Genomic DNA, 16,834 nt, shown 5'->3' with positions numbered 1-16,834 from the left:
CACGATACTATGTTCCTTTCAAACCCCTTTTCTCATTAAAAAAACATCCACAATCCTGACACAAGGCAATACATATAACAAAATTTCCCACCTGAATGGCATCATAAAAATCATTCAAAGGGAACTAACTGATCTATACTTGCAAAACAAACTAGTAAATCTCAAAGACTTTGAACTTAAAAAAGACACCCGAAATGTAAGAATCCTTTTCATGAAACTACAGAAGGAAAATGTTGTGCATTAGATACCGAATCAAGCTCAGATTTCACTAAATGTATAAGCCATTGAATAACATATCAAGCAAGCTTTCACGACACTTTCCTATCGTGAACCGCGCTGAAGATAACCATCACCTCTTCCCGAGCTCCTGGTATAGTCTGAGGTATCCTGATAATAACCCCTTCCCGAGCTCCTGCCACCAAAACGCCCTCTTGGAGCATCTGTTGGATAACCGCCTCTGCCTCTTCCCCTTCCTCCTGATCAAGACATACGAAATGGATATCAATATTACAACAATAATTCCCTATTTCAAAAGAAAGCAAAAAGACAAAACACTCAAATATCCAAGAAATCATTTCTAAATAGCTTCATGAAGAAAGAAAACAAGAGGAGGTCAAGGCAACACATTGTGCTGCAGGAAAGCGCGAGAGAAAAAACACAAACTATAGAAACAAGCTCATGAAAAACGTCCAGTCTCTTGGCATGTCTACCTTGAAAGCTCCCTTAAATAAGAAACTATCGGCATAGTGTCAGAGAACATATCCACAATTCTTCAAAACAATAATCATTTGTAGTTGCACAAATGAAAGATTATATTGGTCAGCAACCCCGAGAGCCTAAGATTATAATGCTACAGCTCCCGTGATTTTTTTGGCAATTCACAACGTCGTCATCCAGTCTTTTGGATATAATAGCAGCAACAAATTGTCAGAAAAATATGCATTCTTTATTAATCAGAAGGCCCTGTATAACCTCATGCACTAACCAAATGGAACCCAGAAATAGTAAAATTTCAGCTACCCGCCAGCCATCATATTATCAAATACCTAAATTGCAATCACTATTGACATTTAGTCACCCTCATGTTCTATTGTCCATAGCCCAAACAACATCCCCCTAGGTTGGTAAAGCCATCACAACAACCAGTGCAATTAGCATGTACAGCATAACTATAAGCCTTCTCTAAAACTAATATGGCATGCTGCTCAAAACTTGGGTCCAGTTTGAACAACACTTATAAATGCTTAGTTGCTTGTAGGTGTTTACCTTTTACCAACTGCTACTATAACAATTAGTGCCTCATGTGAGGCACACATATGGCCCCTTAAGCAATGGAAGCAACAACACTTGTAACTTATGAAATAGTAAGAAATTTAAGTAAAAAAGATGTAGGACATTACTTCCTCCTCGAGCTGCACCGCCGCTGCTTGGTCTTCGCTCCTCTATGTATATTTGTCTACCAGCCAATTGTATGGGAGAAGCCTACAATAACAGTGCATAAATTTAGAACGATATGAACCCAAATAATGATGTAAAATGAATAGTACGGACAGTGCAATTATTAGCAGAAACTTTCAACAGTGTTAGATATTGATACTTGACTTCACTAATTCACAGACATTGGTATACAGAATAATAAATAAGCCATGCTTCATATATATAAAAACCAGGCAAGTAAAGCATAAAATCTAAGAATAGAAAAATTAAACTACACCAATTTAACCCGAATATCCATATGAAAACATCTGATGATGACAATAAATCAAATTAAGAAACAGAGTAGGTTCTCGCTTTAAGGAATAGAAAAATTGATTGCATACAATGAATGTCATGTAACTGACAGCATAGTCAAGAAAATCAACAAGGCAAAATATGTTTTCTGATTAGTAAAGTTTTGGAAAAATTTGATAATGAAACAATTATTAGATTAGGCCTGACAAGCAAAATTATTTAAATAGAAGAACATCAAACCTGAAGTGCATTTTGAACTCCAACAACGTCTTCGAATTCAACAAATGCATAGCAAACTCCAATTTCCTGTAAATACCCATTTCTATAATAAGATTGTGCTTTTTTCCATGGTTGAATATAATGTGAAGCAGTTTTATGTAATGAGAGTTGCTACCTGTCGGACCCTTACAAATATTCCATCTGGCTTAATTCTGCCGAAATTCTTGAACTCCTCCTCAATCTCCGCTTCGGTAATATCACCAGGCAGGTTTCTCACATAGACAGATGTTACTTCTTCTGGAATAATTATAATTGGGTGTTAACTTGAAAACTCAATATTACAAATTCTTAGACAATATTGAGTACAAATCTAAAATAATGCAGGTCACGTAAAACACTGTTACAAAAATACTTATCCAAAGTGGTAGGACAAAGCACCAATTTTACCATAGAGAATAGTCAATTTCCAACAATATCATCAACATAAGTACTACAAATTATACAGAAACCAAGTATACTAAAAAAAATCATATTAGGAAAATGAATCAAACCTTCTTCAAATTTGTAGCTTTCTTCTGTTGCCTCAGCCCCAGACTCTGAAACATATGTAGATGCTGATCTTGACTGCTGAAACGCAGGCTGCACCACTGACTGCTGAACAGCAGGCTGTGTGACATGATTAAAATCGGAAGGAGGAGGAGCACTTTTAAAAGAATGCTGTGGAGCATGTTGTGGTGCAGCGGACACCACTGATTGGCCTTTGGCGACACGTAACTACAAATTCATTCAAATATAATTATATCAAGTCAACAACAAAAAGAGGCAAAATCTTTTTATTACTGTAGGTTTGAGTCCAGCAAACAACAAAGAACAGTAAGTTAAACAGTTTCCAGTATTTAATCCCCAAAATTTCAACAAAGGGAGCTTCAAACATGCAATTTATTTTTAGTCTCCTCTCTGCAGTCAAATGTCAGCTAGTAACCACATTTAATTGCAGAAGGTTTCAAGAAATCAGAAAAATGGATTATGCTCCCCTTAATTTAACAATATACAGTTGTTGCTTATAAAATGCCATACTTTGTTTATTGGCAATGTAAAGAAATTTTACTGACACTGTATCAAAACTAAAACAAACGAAAAAAGTTTTCTAATGAACAAAAAAGATAACTGACAGTTGTACATACAATAGATGCATAAGTTTTCTTAGCAGGCTCCTCATACGACTCTTCCACATGAGCAACAGGGGTTTCACGGATAGTTTGTGCAACACTATACACCTGTGGAGATGCCTCCTGTGCAGGAGTTTCCTCCACCACAACTTCAGATTCGAAATCTTCTTGTAGCTGCTGATGCTGCTCAGGAAGACTATACTTGTCCACCGGATCATCGTCTATATGAACTGAGTTGACATATTCCCTTGCTTCTTCCTCAAAACCATAGTCTGAAGCTGATAAAAAAAATAGACTCAGAATCCAAACAATCACAATAATTTTTCTTAATATAAAGATGTTATACTCACAGAAACATGCATCTTTTAGACTTGGTCAATAAAAAATGCATCATTTTTTAATAATCATCATTCATCACCAAGAAACCAATTCTTCTATGCTATATTATTTAAAACTAATGTTTAGTAAATAAGATGTTACCAAATGCACAGACCAAAAAACTCATTGCTGGATGTTTCAGTTTGTATAACAGATAACCACACAAATATTTCCATTTAGATTAGTAAGAAAAGATAACAGATGTCCAAAAAACATGATTCTACAATCAATATACCTGGTGGCTCAGCAAAAGAAGCAGACACATGTGGCTGTGAGTCAATCTTTTCAGAGGTCACCGGTACCAGATTTGGATGCACTACTTCCTCATGAACAAATTGAAATATATCATTGAGCACAAAATAACCCTTCTCCTGAGGGGCAAGGAAGAAAGTCTGAACAAACTTCTGCTTCCTGTTCACATCCTTGATCTTAACAACACCCGTAACCATCACAATCACTCCTCCATCCCAAGAGTCAAGAGAATTGATCGTCTTGATCTCAATTGTCGAAAAATTCAGTGATGTCACAATATTATGAATATGCTGCACAACGCAATTCAATCCAACCAAATCAACCATCAATTATTTAAATAAACCAAAATAAAATTAAAAATTACCCTCATGATTAAAATCACCTAAAACCTACACCAAAAACATTATTTCATCAAATCATTCCTTTTCCTTAAAAATTACACCCTTGATTAAAAATCACCTAAACTCTACACCAATCTAATGAACTCAAAAACTAAAACCCTTAATAAACATATGTAAAACTATCTAAACAAATTGCAGAAAAAAATATAAAAAATCAAACTTTAAGCGAGTATAATATATATTACCAACACATCAGATGCAGTCTCAGAATAATCACCATCAACACGAATCATGGAGCTGGAATCAGAGTAAAACTGATGAACAAGATCAGGTTGTTGACGAAGAACTTGATAGTACTGTCCAACGAAGTAAGAACCAACCTGCAAAAATCAAAGAAAAACTATAACACTTCACACAAATCCAAAATTCCAAAGAAAATCCACAAAATTTCAAAAAAAAAAAAATTCAAAAAAAAAAATTCTAAAAAAAACCTGAGCGGCACTAACGGAACCAGGATACGAAGACGCCATAATTAGGGATAGCTAAACAAGCATGCAATGTTTATTCTCCTAGCTCTGGTTACAGATCCAGGAGAAAGATGAGTGAACGAAAACCCTAAATCTTTGGTAATTGAGTATTGGAAACGGAAAGTGAAAGAAAAAGGGAAAAGAAAATGCGAATTGAGAGAGAAACGAAGGAAACGAAGAAAAGTGATAGATCGAAGAATTGAGAGTGGTGGTGCTGATAACTGAAAAGAAGATGAAAACAAATAGTGAAAGATTCTTTCTTGTGCTTTATATATATATATTGCTAGGGGTTTAGGACGAAATCGTAGCCGTTGGATTAGGTGTTAGGGATTTAATAATTAATAGTATTTATTTTATTGTAACGTAAAATGTCAAGGGTCAGATTGGTTTCAAGTCAACGTAAATGGACGGCTCAATTCAGTTCAGCTCAATTGTTTGGACTTTGTGTGTGTAAGAGTTCTACCTCTTTTTTTAGATTTATTTTCCCTCAAATCTCATAGTTTTTTTTTTTAAGGATCTTACTTGTATAGTTGGATAGATCTAGTTTTGCTTCGTTTGGATAAATTTTATTTATTTTTAAATTATCTATGATCTCATATGTATAGTATAGGTGCACAAGGCATGAAAAAACAACTATTTGAAATTGCATAGAACAGTTTGTTGGCATTGTTATGAGCATTTCTTTAGGCTAATATGCATTTACCTAAAGATTTTGCCCCCAAAATATGAAAATAGCATGATTATCTTTAACTTTATCTCTGGTTGAAAAATTGAGTCCCTTAATTTTGACTCTTACATGAACATACATTTGTGACTCCTCACAACTACTTTTAAAAAAAAATACATCGGTAGACATGGATAATTAAGTCGTTGGACACCACTTTTCAATTATGTGTGGGTAGAATTGGCCGGTCTCGAAAATCAATCCAATAGAGACCGAACACGTCCGAATAATGGTGGAAGATGAGAAAATCAAGTTTTTTATTTTTGATTTGACCATACACATCAACTATTCTACTACTACCGTGTCATGTTATTGTCTTAACGTGACTCGTCAATCATATTTTACGACCGCACCTATTTGTTATCTTACAAAATCTTCTCTTTTACCAAAAAGTAGAACAAATTCTTCTCATTTATTTTTATTATTTCTTATTCATCGATTTGGCACACAATAAAACATAAACCTAACTTTCTTCTTCCTTTATTCTTAATTTCTCACATTACATGCCATAATCTTTCTTCACATTTATGTAACACTCTTAAAAACTTATAAATCTAGAAATTTTCTTCTCCACTTTTTCTTTTCCAATCATATACATATATGGTGGTTATGAAATCCCTCTCAAACCACATCACCATTTCAACTGTCCATATATCCATACGCAGTTCACCATTGTGATTATGTCCAATCAGAGAGTCTTTAACTTAGTACTCGATTAATCCGCGAGATCTAACAAGTAGTGATGGGCAATAACATCAAGACCGTGGTTTCCATCGGATTTACCTTTTCTGACCGAATCTGACCAATTGTCCATCCCTAATGGAAGGAACAACTTTTGGTAAGAAACAATTACAGGTAAAAGAAAATAGGGTTTCAAAAAATGGAAGAAACAAGAAGTTGAACACAACAAAGAAGCAAATAGAAAAATATGTTTCAACATAAATTTTAAAAATCTTACATGTTTTAGTTTAATCTCTAATATATGTTTGTCTTACTGATCTCTAACTGCTATGCATGGCAATGGGGGGCGGGGACGGGTTTTGCCCTCCCCAAACCCAAACCCATAAAGTTCGGATTTCCCCAAACTCATCCCAAATTTGAGCGGGGATAAAAATGATAACCCCAAACCCATATCCAACGAAAAAGTGTGAGGAAGAAAAAAGTGTAATGTCTACAACAGAGGGTGAAAATTGCAAAGCAAAATATCTAGTCACCAACCACTATTTTGAACAGATATGCGATTTAGAAGAATAGATATGCATGAAGCCTCTTAACCCATATTTAAACTTAAGATTTTACAGCCGTGTGAGTGAATTCAAGGGGTGTTTATCTCTTTATCTTTACAAAAAGAAAAAAAATTTGCACCCTATGCTAATTGGAAGCTAATGACATGTATCAACTTATCTTTGGATAATTTTATAGTTTATTTCCCCTATATATGAGTGGTTAATCACATCTACTCCTACTTAATGTGATTTATCAACATGTTACTTATTTTAAGATTGGATTATTTCAATGGATTACTAATAGTCAGTACTTTGCGACTGCAAGACATGAGCTATATACATAGTAAAGACAATTTGTCTATATCAAAATAAACTAACATTAAAAAAAATTATCTCCTCAATGAACACTCATGCATTTATAAATTTACTTTTCATCAACAGAATATTGAGCAATTCAACATTGAGTTCGTGTTTGAATTGTTGGTCAATCCTAAAAATTCATGTTCTTGTGTCATTCACTGGTATTTTCTAGAACTTTACAATCATATTAGATTGTCATATTAGATCAAAGAAAGTTATTGACATAATAAAAAATGTAAGCACCAACCCATTAAAAGATCAATATCAAGAAAATGCCGTGCACAACAAATTATAACATAAATTGAGTCAAAAAAGATTATCTACCCTCAGTACTCACTAGTATTATTTAAAGTTACACTGCATCTATGCTCCAAATTACCTAGAACCCTTACCTACAATATTCAAGGCAAAAATTACAGGAAGCAAAACATTAGCTATCTCACTTTGCAACTCAGTAGTAACTCCCGTAATAGGCCTGAGGAACTGCTGCAGGTTGCTGTGTCGGGGCTGCAACAGGTTGTGCATAACTTTGTTGAGGCAGGGCCGGCTGAAATAGAAGAGTCACAAAAATGTTAAGCAGAATGTACAGAAATGGAAGCGACACAAAAGGTTAGAGAAGTCAAATATCAACCAAGAAATGACACCAAACCTATTAGTGCAATTAAACTGGTGAAACTCAACTCACAATGAAAAGCCTACCACGCTGGGCATATGTTCGCTCAAGAAAAACTTGAAGCCAATAAAATAATATGTTTGATAATATTTTACATTATTTTTGTGTACTATATGTATATATAGTAAGCAAAAGGAATGTAATTAACACTCGCAAGAAAGAACTATAGCTGAAATAGATCTTCACCTGTGCAGGATATGTAGGAGGATAAGCATAAGCAGTGCTAGGTGGAACTGATGCGGGCAATTGTGGGTTAGCATAGTTACCTCCATATCCAGCATAAGCCCCATAGGAAGCCTGTATCAAATCATAATGGATCGCTTAAAAACAAATATACCTCATCATTCAAAGCACAAAAAACAATGTCAAACATACACTACAAGTACAACAAATGTTAATACCAGACTAAAGACATGATATGAAACTGTCAAGCATAGCATGAATGAAGAGCACTCATGATGTCTTATACTGACTCAAGGCAAATATAAATTGAAGGGGTAATCAACTCATTCCAATATTGGATATGAAGGGCAAATCATATTTAAACTAGAAGAATATGGTGCTTTCTAATATTAACGCTGCATGGATTAGGATTACGACACGTCATATGTGTACACCACTATTTCCATGAACAACAAAAGTAGTTGATATTGCACAACCCGGAAAGAAAGACCAACTAGTTTACAAAACAATTTCTCCTGCACTTATGTGTAATGTTACCACTAATATGGTGCTTTATAATGTTTACGCTGTGTGGATTAGAATCATCACATGTCTTATGTGCACACCACTTTTTCCATGAACAACAAAAGCAGTTGATATTGCACAACCCAGTAAGAAAGACTAATTTACCTGCTGCTGAGTGTAGCCAGCAGGCCATTGTTGTCCTTGTGCTTGTGTTGTCGCAGGCCAAGTCTGTGGCTGTACTCCATAGTTAGTCCATTGGTTAGGTGCATTTGGATATGCACCGATTGCAGATTGGGCAGGTGATTGAGCAGAATAAGCTCTCGCCACTTTTGTTTTATCTGAAGCAAGGAAATCCTCTGCATGACGTTTTTTCAACTCCGACAAGCTCCTGTGTGGCAAGAACAGTTTGGCATGTCTATCCTCACCCCTTTTGATAGATTGAACATCTCCAAAGAGATTTAAAAACTGAAAACAGACAATTCAAAAGAAATTAAAATACACCCAACATTTATGAACATGTTAAGGTATGGCATGAAATGAGCCGGCAGACATTCCAAGAAACAAACTAATTTATTTATTAACAATTAAGACAACACGGTTTTGAAAATAATTAACAATCAAATAGCTATACTGTACACTTCTTTTTTACTGCAGCTTTAGATGTATACATTGAAGTTGTATAAAAAAAAAAACACCACACAAAACAACAAAATCATACCACCAATAGCATTTGATTTAATGATACTATTATAAATGAGTCACTGTAGAAATCCTTCAATACAAAAGTTAAAATTTGTAAAGTGAAAATGTTTCCTCAATACTATAATTGTCTCCAGACCACAACATTTTCCTTGTGAACAAAGTTTGTGTTTCGTGTGTGTATGGGCACCAAGTGCAATCCGTAAGATATGGAACATATATTCCAAAAAAGGGACAAGAAATGTTGATGACAAACATAGGGGGGGTAGTTTTGATAAAGTGGCAGTGTAGTGAATCCAGAAGGTGGGTATGGAACGTGAGGTGGTTTTGAATACGAATGGATAGGAAGTCCGTGTTGGCATCTGGTAGCTAGTTATATTTTTCATATTTCTTTTAACTGTCTTAGCAGTAAAATACATACTCTATTCTTGGCGTGACTTCTTTTCTGGGTGGGAGCTTAACATGAGAGAACTTAAGAAGAGCACAATATTATTGGCGGGCGATGACAGTTTATGGCAGAAAGTTAAACATACTGTGCAAATATGGTGTTTGTGTGCAGTGCAGTTATTAAAAATATAACCCAGAAACATTCAAAATTACCCCAAACAAACTGCAGCATATAATAAAATAAAAAAATGTCTAGAACGAAAATCTTAAACTACTGCGAGAGGAAAATCACTAAAAACACAGTTGAAGCATGTTCTTCACTTGGCATTACTAGAGTGAAACATGGCAGGTATATTTGATGAGCACAAGAGTTTAACATGGCAGGTATATTTGATGAGCACAAGAGAACAAAAGTGAAGAATAAGACGGTGAAAAAACATCACTGAAAAGATGATGGATTGGATTAAAAGTGCAGAATAAAAACATAACAGAATCCAGTAAGAGAACAAGAAAAGAAAGAGATAGACTTGGAGGACAGAATACAGAACAAAAGAAGTGACAACAGAAAGAAATAAGAAAAAAAGTTGCTGATCCACCATAAAGTGAAGGTGACTAGAGATGAAATAGTAAATAATTGAGCATTCAATCTCACATGGACCGCCAAGATTAGACTAAAGTAAAACCGAACTCGAGTATCCATGCTTGGTAGTTATATGGTCACTTTAACAACCAAACTTTACCGGACATTAACCACTTGACTACCTACATTTAACGTAATATTACCTGTCAAAAACCCATTGATTAATTACAGGTACACGTTAAACAAATTTTATAATTGTTTTTACTGAGATGTGATGTGAAGTGGGTGCTTCAGAATAAGTGTCCCCAACATCACTCAAGGAAAGTCGTTAAGTATAAAATTGAGCATCATCGTCATACAAAATCACCTCTAGAAAAATAGAAGAAAGTTCCTCGCGTTCTGTTGCACTTGCTACACCAGGGTTCTCTGGGTTGGGCGTTATGAATTTTACAACCAATGACTCGAGAAAGTCAATGTTAATTCGCTTTGGCTGGGGTTGAATAGCCTCAAAATGCAATAAAGCCTGTGTATGACATGAAGGTTAAATAATCTCATTAGATATGAATAACATTTGGAAAGATGAAGAGGAAATCTCCAACTGCATAATATAAGTAAAGTGCCCATTGACAGTGAAAGTGGGGTCAAACCTCAAGAAGTGGCTTTGACAGGGAAGCATTCTCAAGTCCCCCAACTAAAATCTCTCTAGCCTTTTCTGCATTCCCAGCAGCCTAATAACAGAATGAGAATGAATATTTCAAAAACAAGACAATACAATTTTCACACAAACTTCAGAGCAACATCAGCACAAAACTAGAAAATTGCCAAAATAAATGTAAGAATGGTCATCTTAGATTTGAGGTTGTGATTTTTTGTCCACAGTTATTTGGATGTGTTATTTATTGGCATAAGTGAGAAGCTTGCAAAGATCAATATCATTTAGCAAGACCCAGACAAGTCAGCAAAAACAGTAGCTAATGTTAATCATGAGAACTGTCACTAATTTACGTTCTAAAGCTAAACGTGGAAATGTCTGAAACAAGAATGCATAACAAGCGAAGAATACAAATATGGTACCAAACCTACCAAATAAACAAATCGAGAATACTGAGCAAACAACATTGGCAGTGTTTGTGAATGTTCTTTCCCTTTTTCAATGGCAATGGCTTGTTCATACAAAGAGAAGGCATCCTCCAACTTCCCCTGCAATATCATGGAATGGAAAAGCTGTAAATTTAAACAAAATTAAGTCACAATCTATTCACACAGTTGTAAGTCAGCATACCAATCGATGTTCCATATTGGCATGCCTGATTATTGCTTCAAGAAGACCTGGAGAAATTTCAGTATGCACAAGTTGATATGCAGCTCTGGCACCCACTATATCTCCAGCCTGCTCCTTGAACCGAGCACAAAAAAGATGTATCTCAGGTTGTCTCTGCATTATGACAAGCAAAAAATGATAAAGAAGCAGAAAATAAAAGGGGAAAAGCCTCTCATGCAAGAAATGCAATTGAGCTAATTATGCTTGTAAGCTAAGGTATACATTAACATCACATTTTTCTAATTCAAGACCAAGTCGTGAATATCATTCACTAACAAGCCACAACAAAAACTTGTCAGAAATATGAAAAATGCTGAGCATGTGACCTGGCAGGCTAGGCATTCAGGAAAACTGATCAACAATAACCAACTACTAGTGTATAGATATCACCCATTTGTTTAGCTTAAAAAATGGAGATGAATTTAACACTAAAAAGCAGCAAATGATTGCCAAACCTACAGCTTTGACATTTGAGATAAATTACCTTGACAAAGACTTGGCTTGCCCGGGCAAGAACATTATTTGCAAGATCCACACTTTCACTAGCTTCCATACACAAAACATAGCGTATCCAGTACTCGGGATAATTGGCACAGGCAATGACACATCTCTCATACAACTTGACAATCTAATTCACAAACAACAAAATAAGGAAAAAATCATACATTAAAATTGTCCGATAATATAAAATACAAGAAAAAAATCAAGAAAGATAAGCATAAAAGGAAAATTCAAAGCATTAAGAAATACTCCGTAGCGGGACAGAGAGGCCCCTCAAATATGAAAAGAGGGACCCTCCTTGCATGAGACAGATGATTATCAAGATTAGAAGATACCTGCATTAATAACATTCACACTTTTAAAAAATAAACTTTTGCAAACACATGACAAACCTAGAATGTCCACTGACAAATTAAGGTTTGAAGTACTTAGCCTCAAGAAACCAATTTGAAGGCCCATGCTTTAGTCTCAGTTCAATTTCCCGATTAAAAAGTTTCTTCATCCAACGGATTAGCCGATAAAACATATGATACAGCAGATATTACTTACTGTAAGTCAATCTATAACAGGAAAAACTAAGAACAGAATGTGTACTTATAAGAAAGCAGTTTAGTTACCTTGCTCAAGTCACCTTCTCTTTCTATGAAGTCCAGATAGTTATGCCAATTCTCAAGCTCCCCAATATTAAGAGGCCGTACATGAAAGTAGGGCCTCCTGATAGCTGTTTCAAAACCAATGATCTTAGAATCAAACTCTTTAGCTTTCTTATACATCTCTTCTCTAATGGCGATATACTTCTCCAACTCTTCTGCTTCTGTTAATCCAGCATTTACAGGTTTAGGAGAACTCTCCGCACCATCCAGACGAACCTCTCCTTCAACACCCTGGTCAGTACCCTCTGAAACAACACCTGCCGCTGCAGTAGCTTCATCAGTTGTCCGTAATTCTGACAAAGGTCGATTACTAGCCAACTCCTTGAAGCTGCAAGGCCATTGAAATACTTTAATTTGAGGAAAGTAGAGAGATAGTAGAAGACAATATGTGCAAAAATAAAACCAAAAATAGTAACTGTTTCTTTTCAGAAACTAATGAGGTAGAATGATAACGTTGAAACAAGTAATTACCTGTTGAAATACCGATCCAACTGCTGATTTGGATTCTCTAATATTCTGGTGTAGATCATCGCAAGGCGCGCCCAGTCTTGCTGTATATACTCATATTCAATGTATTTATCCCAAAGAGGAAATGAAAGATAATCTGTTCCAACATAAGCTAATCCTCGTTCAAAAAGCCTGAAATATGCAAGCATGCAATTTTGATTAATCTGTAACTTGAAGCATCCATTGACTGATGCACAACCATGTATTTGGAGACAGCAGCACTAGTGTACTAGGGTAACAAACAAATCACTCGTAACATCATATAAGACATCCAAACGCTGCATTTACCTTCCTGCAAAAAATCATACTATGTCCGAGAAATGGAGCAGTCATAGAGGCCATCTAGCCCTTAACCAGACGAGATCTTCCCAGCAGCAATTTGCAATTTGATACACCTCAGAGTGTCAAAGATAAAAACAGCTACCATTTTCAACAGGAAAGGGGGGAAAAAACAAAACCCTTCTACACAACTACGAACTTTGAAATTAAATGGAAAAGTTTATTGGGAGGAAAATGGACTGAAAATTTCAACTACTACACATAGTGGACTCAAAACCAAGGATTTAAACATCAGAATGAAAACCATTCTGACATGCAATCCCATCAAAGCTTTTCCGCCATAAAAGGGAGATAGCACTGTTGCACAGTCTCTGAAATCAGGTTAGAAAGCAGGCAAGAAACAGCTGAGCCTAGTAAATGGAAAAACCAATCATGGAAAATAATAAGGTAACAAGTAAATAAGCATCCATTACCTACGAACTGTGTCTGGATCTCCATAGGTGTTTATGGCAAATATGCAATAATGTAACCACATGTCCACTGAATATGTAACCCCTTGAACAGCACGTTCATAAACTTCAACAACTTTATCAGCAGTGCCAAGACGCGCCTCATGGTCAGCATATTTTTTCCAATACCCATAACACAAAGGGAATTCTGCCAGGAAAGCATCATAGACTCTACGAATCTTCAAAATGTTGTTCTTCAATGGAGAAATCATTAAATTAGAACCATGAGTCTTAAAATAAATCAATAATAAAATACATTACATTAGTTGCCAACTAAACCTACAACCACCAGCATCATATAATGAGACAAGAAGGAAAAAATAATATAGCATGGTACATTCATAGGCAAACTTTCTTAAATGCTACAAAACAAGAAACTATGGTAGTCTGATTGTCGACTGGGAACAGCAAGCAAACCACCCACATAACTTGTGTACATTATAGACATTTTTAATCAAGACACACCATTAAACAGATGTAGATTTAACAATATAAACTGTCAATTCTTAAAAAAAGCATTCATGTCATATATCAAAGAAATATGAAAACATTGTGAATCAGTTATTTGTTTCAATTCTTCCTTATATCGCTGCATCCTAATCCTAATGGGATAACTACAAAAAATCTGAGAATTCTCAAAAGGGTAACATCGCGTGATTTGGCAGGATCAAACTTGAATCATAACAAAAAAAAATCGCCACATAATAACCCAAGACAATAAATTGATAAATTTCAGTATCAGCCCACACACCCAAATATACCCCACAAAAAAGAATACAAAATCATGTTTTGTATGCAACGGTAGCTATAGCACATGACATATTCAAACAAGATATTGCAATATAAGACTTTGAAATTGACAATGCCAGGGTGTTCATGGTGCATAAACTAAACTGAATTGAATCACATTAATGGTTTGGTTCAGTTCTTAAAAACCACTTGCATAAAAATTTGGTCGTCAAAGCTGAAAGAAGCGAACATCAAAACATTCTCAACATGCAATTCACGTCTTAAAAATTAGGTCGACGTAGCATACCTCTGCCACCTTCTCAGTCTCTTCAATCAAAGAAGTCCAAGCAGTAAAATCTGACGAATTAGCTGTTACAATATTCCACAGTCTATCCTCTTCAGCAGACAGAGCAGCTGTTGAACATGAGACAAATGAATAGGGAAAAATCATAATTTGGTTGAAAACCGACATGATTGTGAATAATTAATTATTAAAAAATATTTAAAACAAGATGTATCGAGATAAGGCATGTATATTAGGCATTGAATCAGTAAGATAAAAGACATCCAGAAGTTGCAGAGGTGGCTCGGAATATGTGATCACCAAATTACAAACCAAATAAAATGGAATCAACTTTAAAAGTGAAGCCTTATGTATATACCTAATAAAGCTATTTATTATATCAAGATCCAGATCAACCTACAACTTTAGGCCTGGAAAATTTTCAAAGTCCCTTGAAACAAAAGGTAATGGAAGTAGCATTATAGTAGTATATCTTTACTCTTAGTTCTAATCTGCTGGATACAAACTATTCGTCAATAGAAACATGTAAAACCAATTGTTATAGCCTTAGACGCCACATACAGTGCATGAAAAGCAAAGCTTCTTAACATGAGCGATTGAAATTTTCTTTTTTATATATGAATGTTGCTGAAAATCCATTAGTTCTCAACATTGATGAGCAAGTTTCATTAGAAAATGATAATGTGAAACACTAATTATCAACAAAATAATAGCAACAAGACCTACACAAACTATATTTGCTAATTAATAAACCACTTAAACCAAGTCTTGACAGCTCTATATCTATACCTAACCATAATATTGAATTCTGATTTATTTATTTTTTTACAAAACTCCCAATAATAATAAAGACATGATATGATATATCAGAAAGAAAAGGCTTATATATACCGTAAGCATCTGTAAGCTGTTTCTCATCAGCTGACCCATTAACATGCTCCAATGCATTTCCATTTTCAAGTCCAACTGTATCAACACCGCCATTTACAGACAAATGTTCGCCAGAAACCATAGTAGAATCCGTAGCTTCATTTCCAACCGCACCCGAGTTAGCATCAGGCACTCCAGCAACTTGCTTGGACTCATTTGTTGCACTAAACTGAGCTTGTTGAAGTACAGAATTAGGATCCCCGGCAGTATAAGCATTCCCATCACCTAACTCATAGCTTGAATTATCCTGAACACCAGCTTCTCCTGCAACCTCAGCAGGAGCAGGAGCAGCAGCCTCGGGAACCGGATCCGAAGCGGTGTTATTGTAACCATCCGATGGATACGTCTCAACAGCAGATGTTTCTGTAACCATTGGTTCAGTATCCCCCATACTTGAACAAAAAATCTAAATCCACAAACAAAACAAAAAGATTAACCAGTTTTCCATTACAATGAACTAAAAAATCAGTATCAAATAATTCAAAATGCAATATCAATCAATAAAACCAATATAATCAATAAATGCATCACTCGAAAACAGCATTTGGAATTAATCAAACAAATTCAAACTAATAGCTATAATCGACTAAAATCCCTAGGGTTTCAGAGTTTATAAACCCTAATCGAGAGTTTTTGGAGAAATCGAAATACCTGATGAAAGAGAAAGTGGAAACGGTTTCGTTGAAGAGAAGAGAGTGGTTTTTCGGTTCACAGTGGTTGGGTTCCGATGAGAGTTTTTGGTGGTAAATCGAGAATTGGAAAATTGTGAAGTAGGGCACAGAGGGTGAGGTTCTGCTATAAATATAACGGTGATATGTGTGTTGGCGTGTCCATGGCACGTGATGGTCGTGATAGATCTGACACCGTTGGTGGTGGATAATGATGTGATGTGAACAGTTGATTACGTGTTAGGATTTGTTGTACGGTGTAGATTAGGTGATCATGTTTGCATTGGGCTTTTGTTTTGTATAGCCTAGTAGTACCTGTGGCTGCGATGTGCCTCAAGCCGAGGTTTCTCTTCCCCATTTTGTATTGTTCCATGAAATTTCATTTTTACCCTTGGGAATAAAGTTCCGAAGTAAATTTCAAACTTTGTATAGTTTTATAAAAAAGTCTATAACAGTAAAATAAAAAAATCGGAATTTACA

General features: G+C 35.4%; 2 protein-coding genes across 5 annotated transcripts; both read right to left on the bottom strand.

Moving 5' to 3' along the window:
• Positions 1–12: 12 nt before the first annotated feature.
• On the bottom strand, positions 13–4,865 carry LOC123889048 (nuclear transport factor 2). Of its 4 annotated transcripts, none has more exons than XM_045938222.1 (10): positions 4,582–4,865; positions 4,336–4,470; positions 3,733–4,039; positions 3,360–3,397; positions 3,135–3,221; positions 2,502–2,724; positions 2,126–2,247; positions 1,972–2,037; positions 1,401–1,482; positions 13–476 (listed from the first exon to the last, which is right to left on the bottom strand). In XM_045938222.1, exons 1-10 carry the CDS (start codon positions 4,618–4,620, stop codon positions 322–324), a joined length of 1,254 nt encoding a protein of 417 aa, XP_045794178.1. In that variant the 5' UTR covers positions 4,621–4,865; the 3' UTR covers positions 13–321. The 4 variants fall into 4 exon arrangements, with proteins under 4 accessions (XP_045794178.1, XP_045794180.1, XP_045794177.1 ...); XM_045938224.1 differs by having other exon boundaries at positions 3,360–3,391; XM_045938221.1 differs by having other exon boundaries at positions 3,135–3,391.
• Positions 4,866–7,163: 2,298 nt separating this feature from the next.
• Positions 7,164–16,486, bottom strand: LOC123889047 (pre-mRNA-processing factor 39). The gene is made up of 14 exons (XM_045938219.1): positions 16,338–16,486; positions 15,648–16,092; positions 14,760–14,866; positions 13,688–13,917; positions 12,900–13,067; positions 12,393–12,756; positions 11,759–11,902; positions 11,236–11,388; positions 11,037–11,153; positions 10,601–10,681; positions 10,321–10,476; positions 8,453–8,752; positions 7,787–7,897; positions 7,164–7,474 (listed from the first exon to the last, which is right to left on the bottom strand). Exons 2-14 carry the CDS (start codon positions 16,075–16,077, stop codon positions 7,379–7,381), a joined length of 2,457 nt encoding a protein of 818 aa, XP_045794175.1. The 5' UTR covers positions 16,078–16,092; positions 16,338–16,486; the 3' UTR covers positions 7,164–7,378.
• Between the last annotated feature and the right edge of the window lie 348 nt (positions 16,487–16,834).

The sequence above is a fragment of the Trifolium pratense genome, linkage group LG6 (assembly GCF_020283565.1).
Source record: "Trifolium pratense cultivar HEN17-A07 linkage group LG6, ARS_RC_1.1, whole genome shotgun sequence".
NCBI lineage: Eukaryota > Viridiplantae > Streptophyta > Magnoliopsida > Fabales > Fabaceae > Trifolium > Trifolium pratense.
The sequence above is the reverse complement of the archived record's forward strand: the minus strand, read 5'-3'. Positions and strand labels throughout refer to the sequence as shown.

Bases quoted from the DNA above. Each gene is read 5' to 3' on its own strand.
- LOC123889047 (XM_045938219.1), bottom strand. From the start codon at position 16,077: ATGGGGGATACTGAACCAATGGTTACAGAAACATCTGCTGTTGAGACG. The intron at 14,867-15,647 runs GTATATATAAGC...CATGTTCAACAG, and splicing joins ACAGCTTACAGATGCTTACG to CTGCTCTGTCTGCTGAAGAG. The intron at 13,068-13,687 runs GTAATGGATGCT...TGCATATTTCAG, and splicing joins GATCCAGACACAGTTCGTAG to GCTTTTTGAACGAGGATTAG.
- LOC123889048 (XM_045938220.1), bottom strand. From the start codon at position 4,620: ATGGCGTCTTCGTATCCTGGTTCCGTTAGTGCCGCTCAG. The intron at 4,040-4,335 runs GTAATATATATT...TGCGTTGTGCAG, and splicing joins AGACTGCATCTGATGTGTTG to CATATTCATAATATTGTGAC. The intron at 477-1,400 runs GTAATGTCCTAC...TGTCTTGATCAG, and splicing joins CGGTGCAGCTCGAGGAGGAA to GAGGAAGGGGAAGAGGCAGA.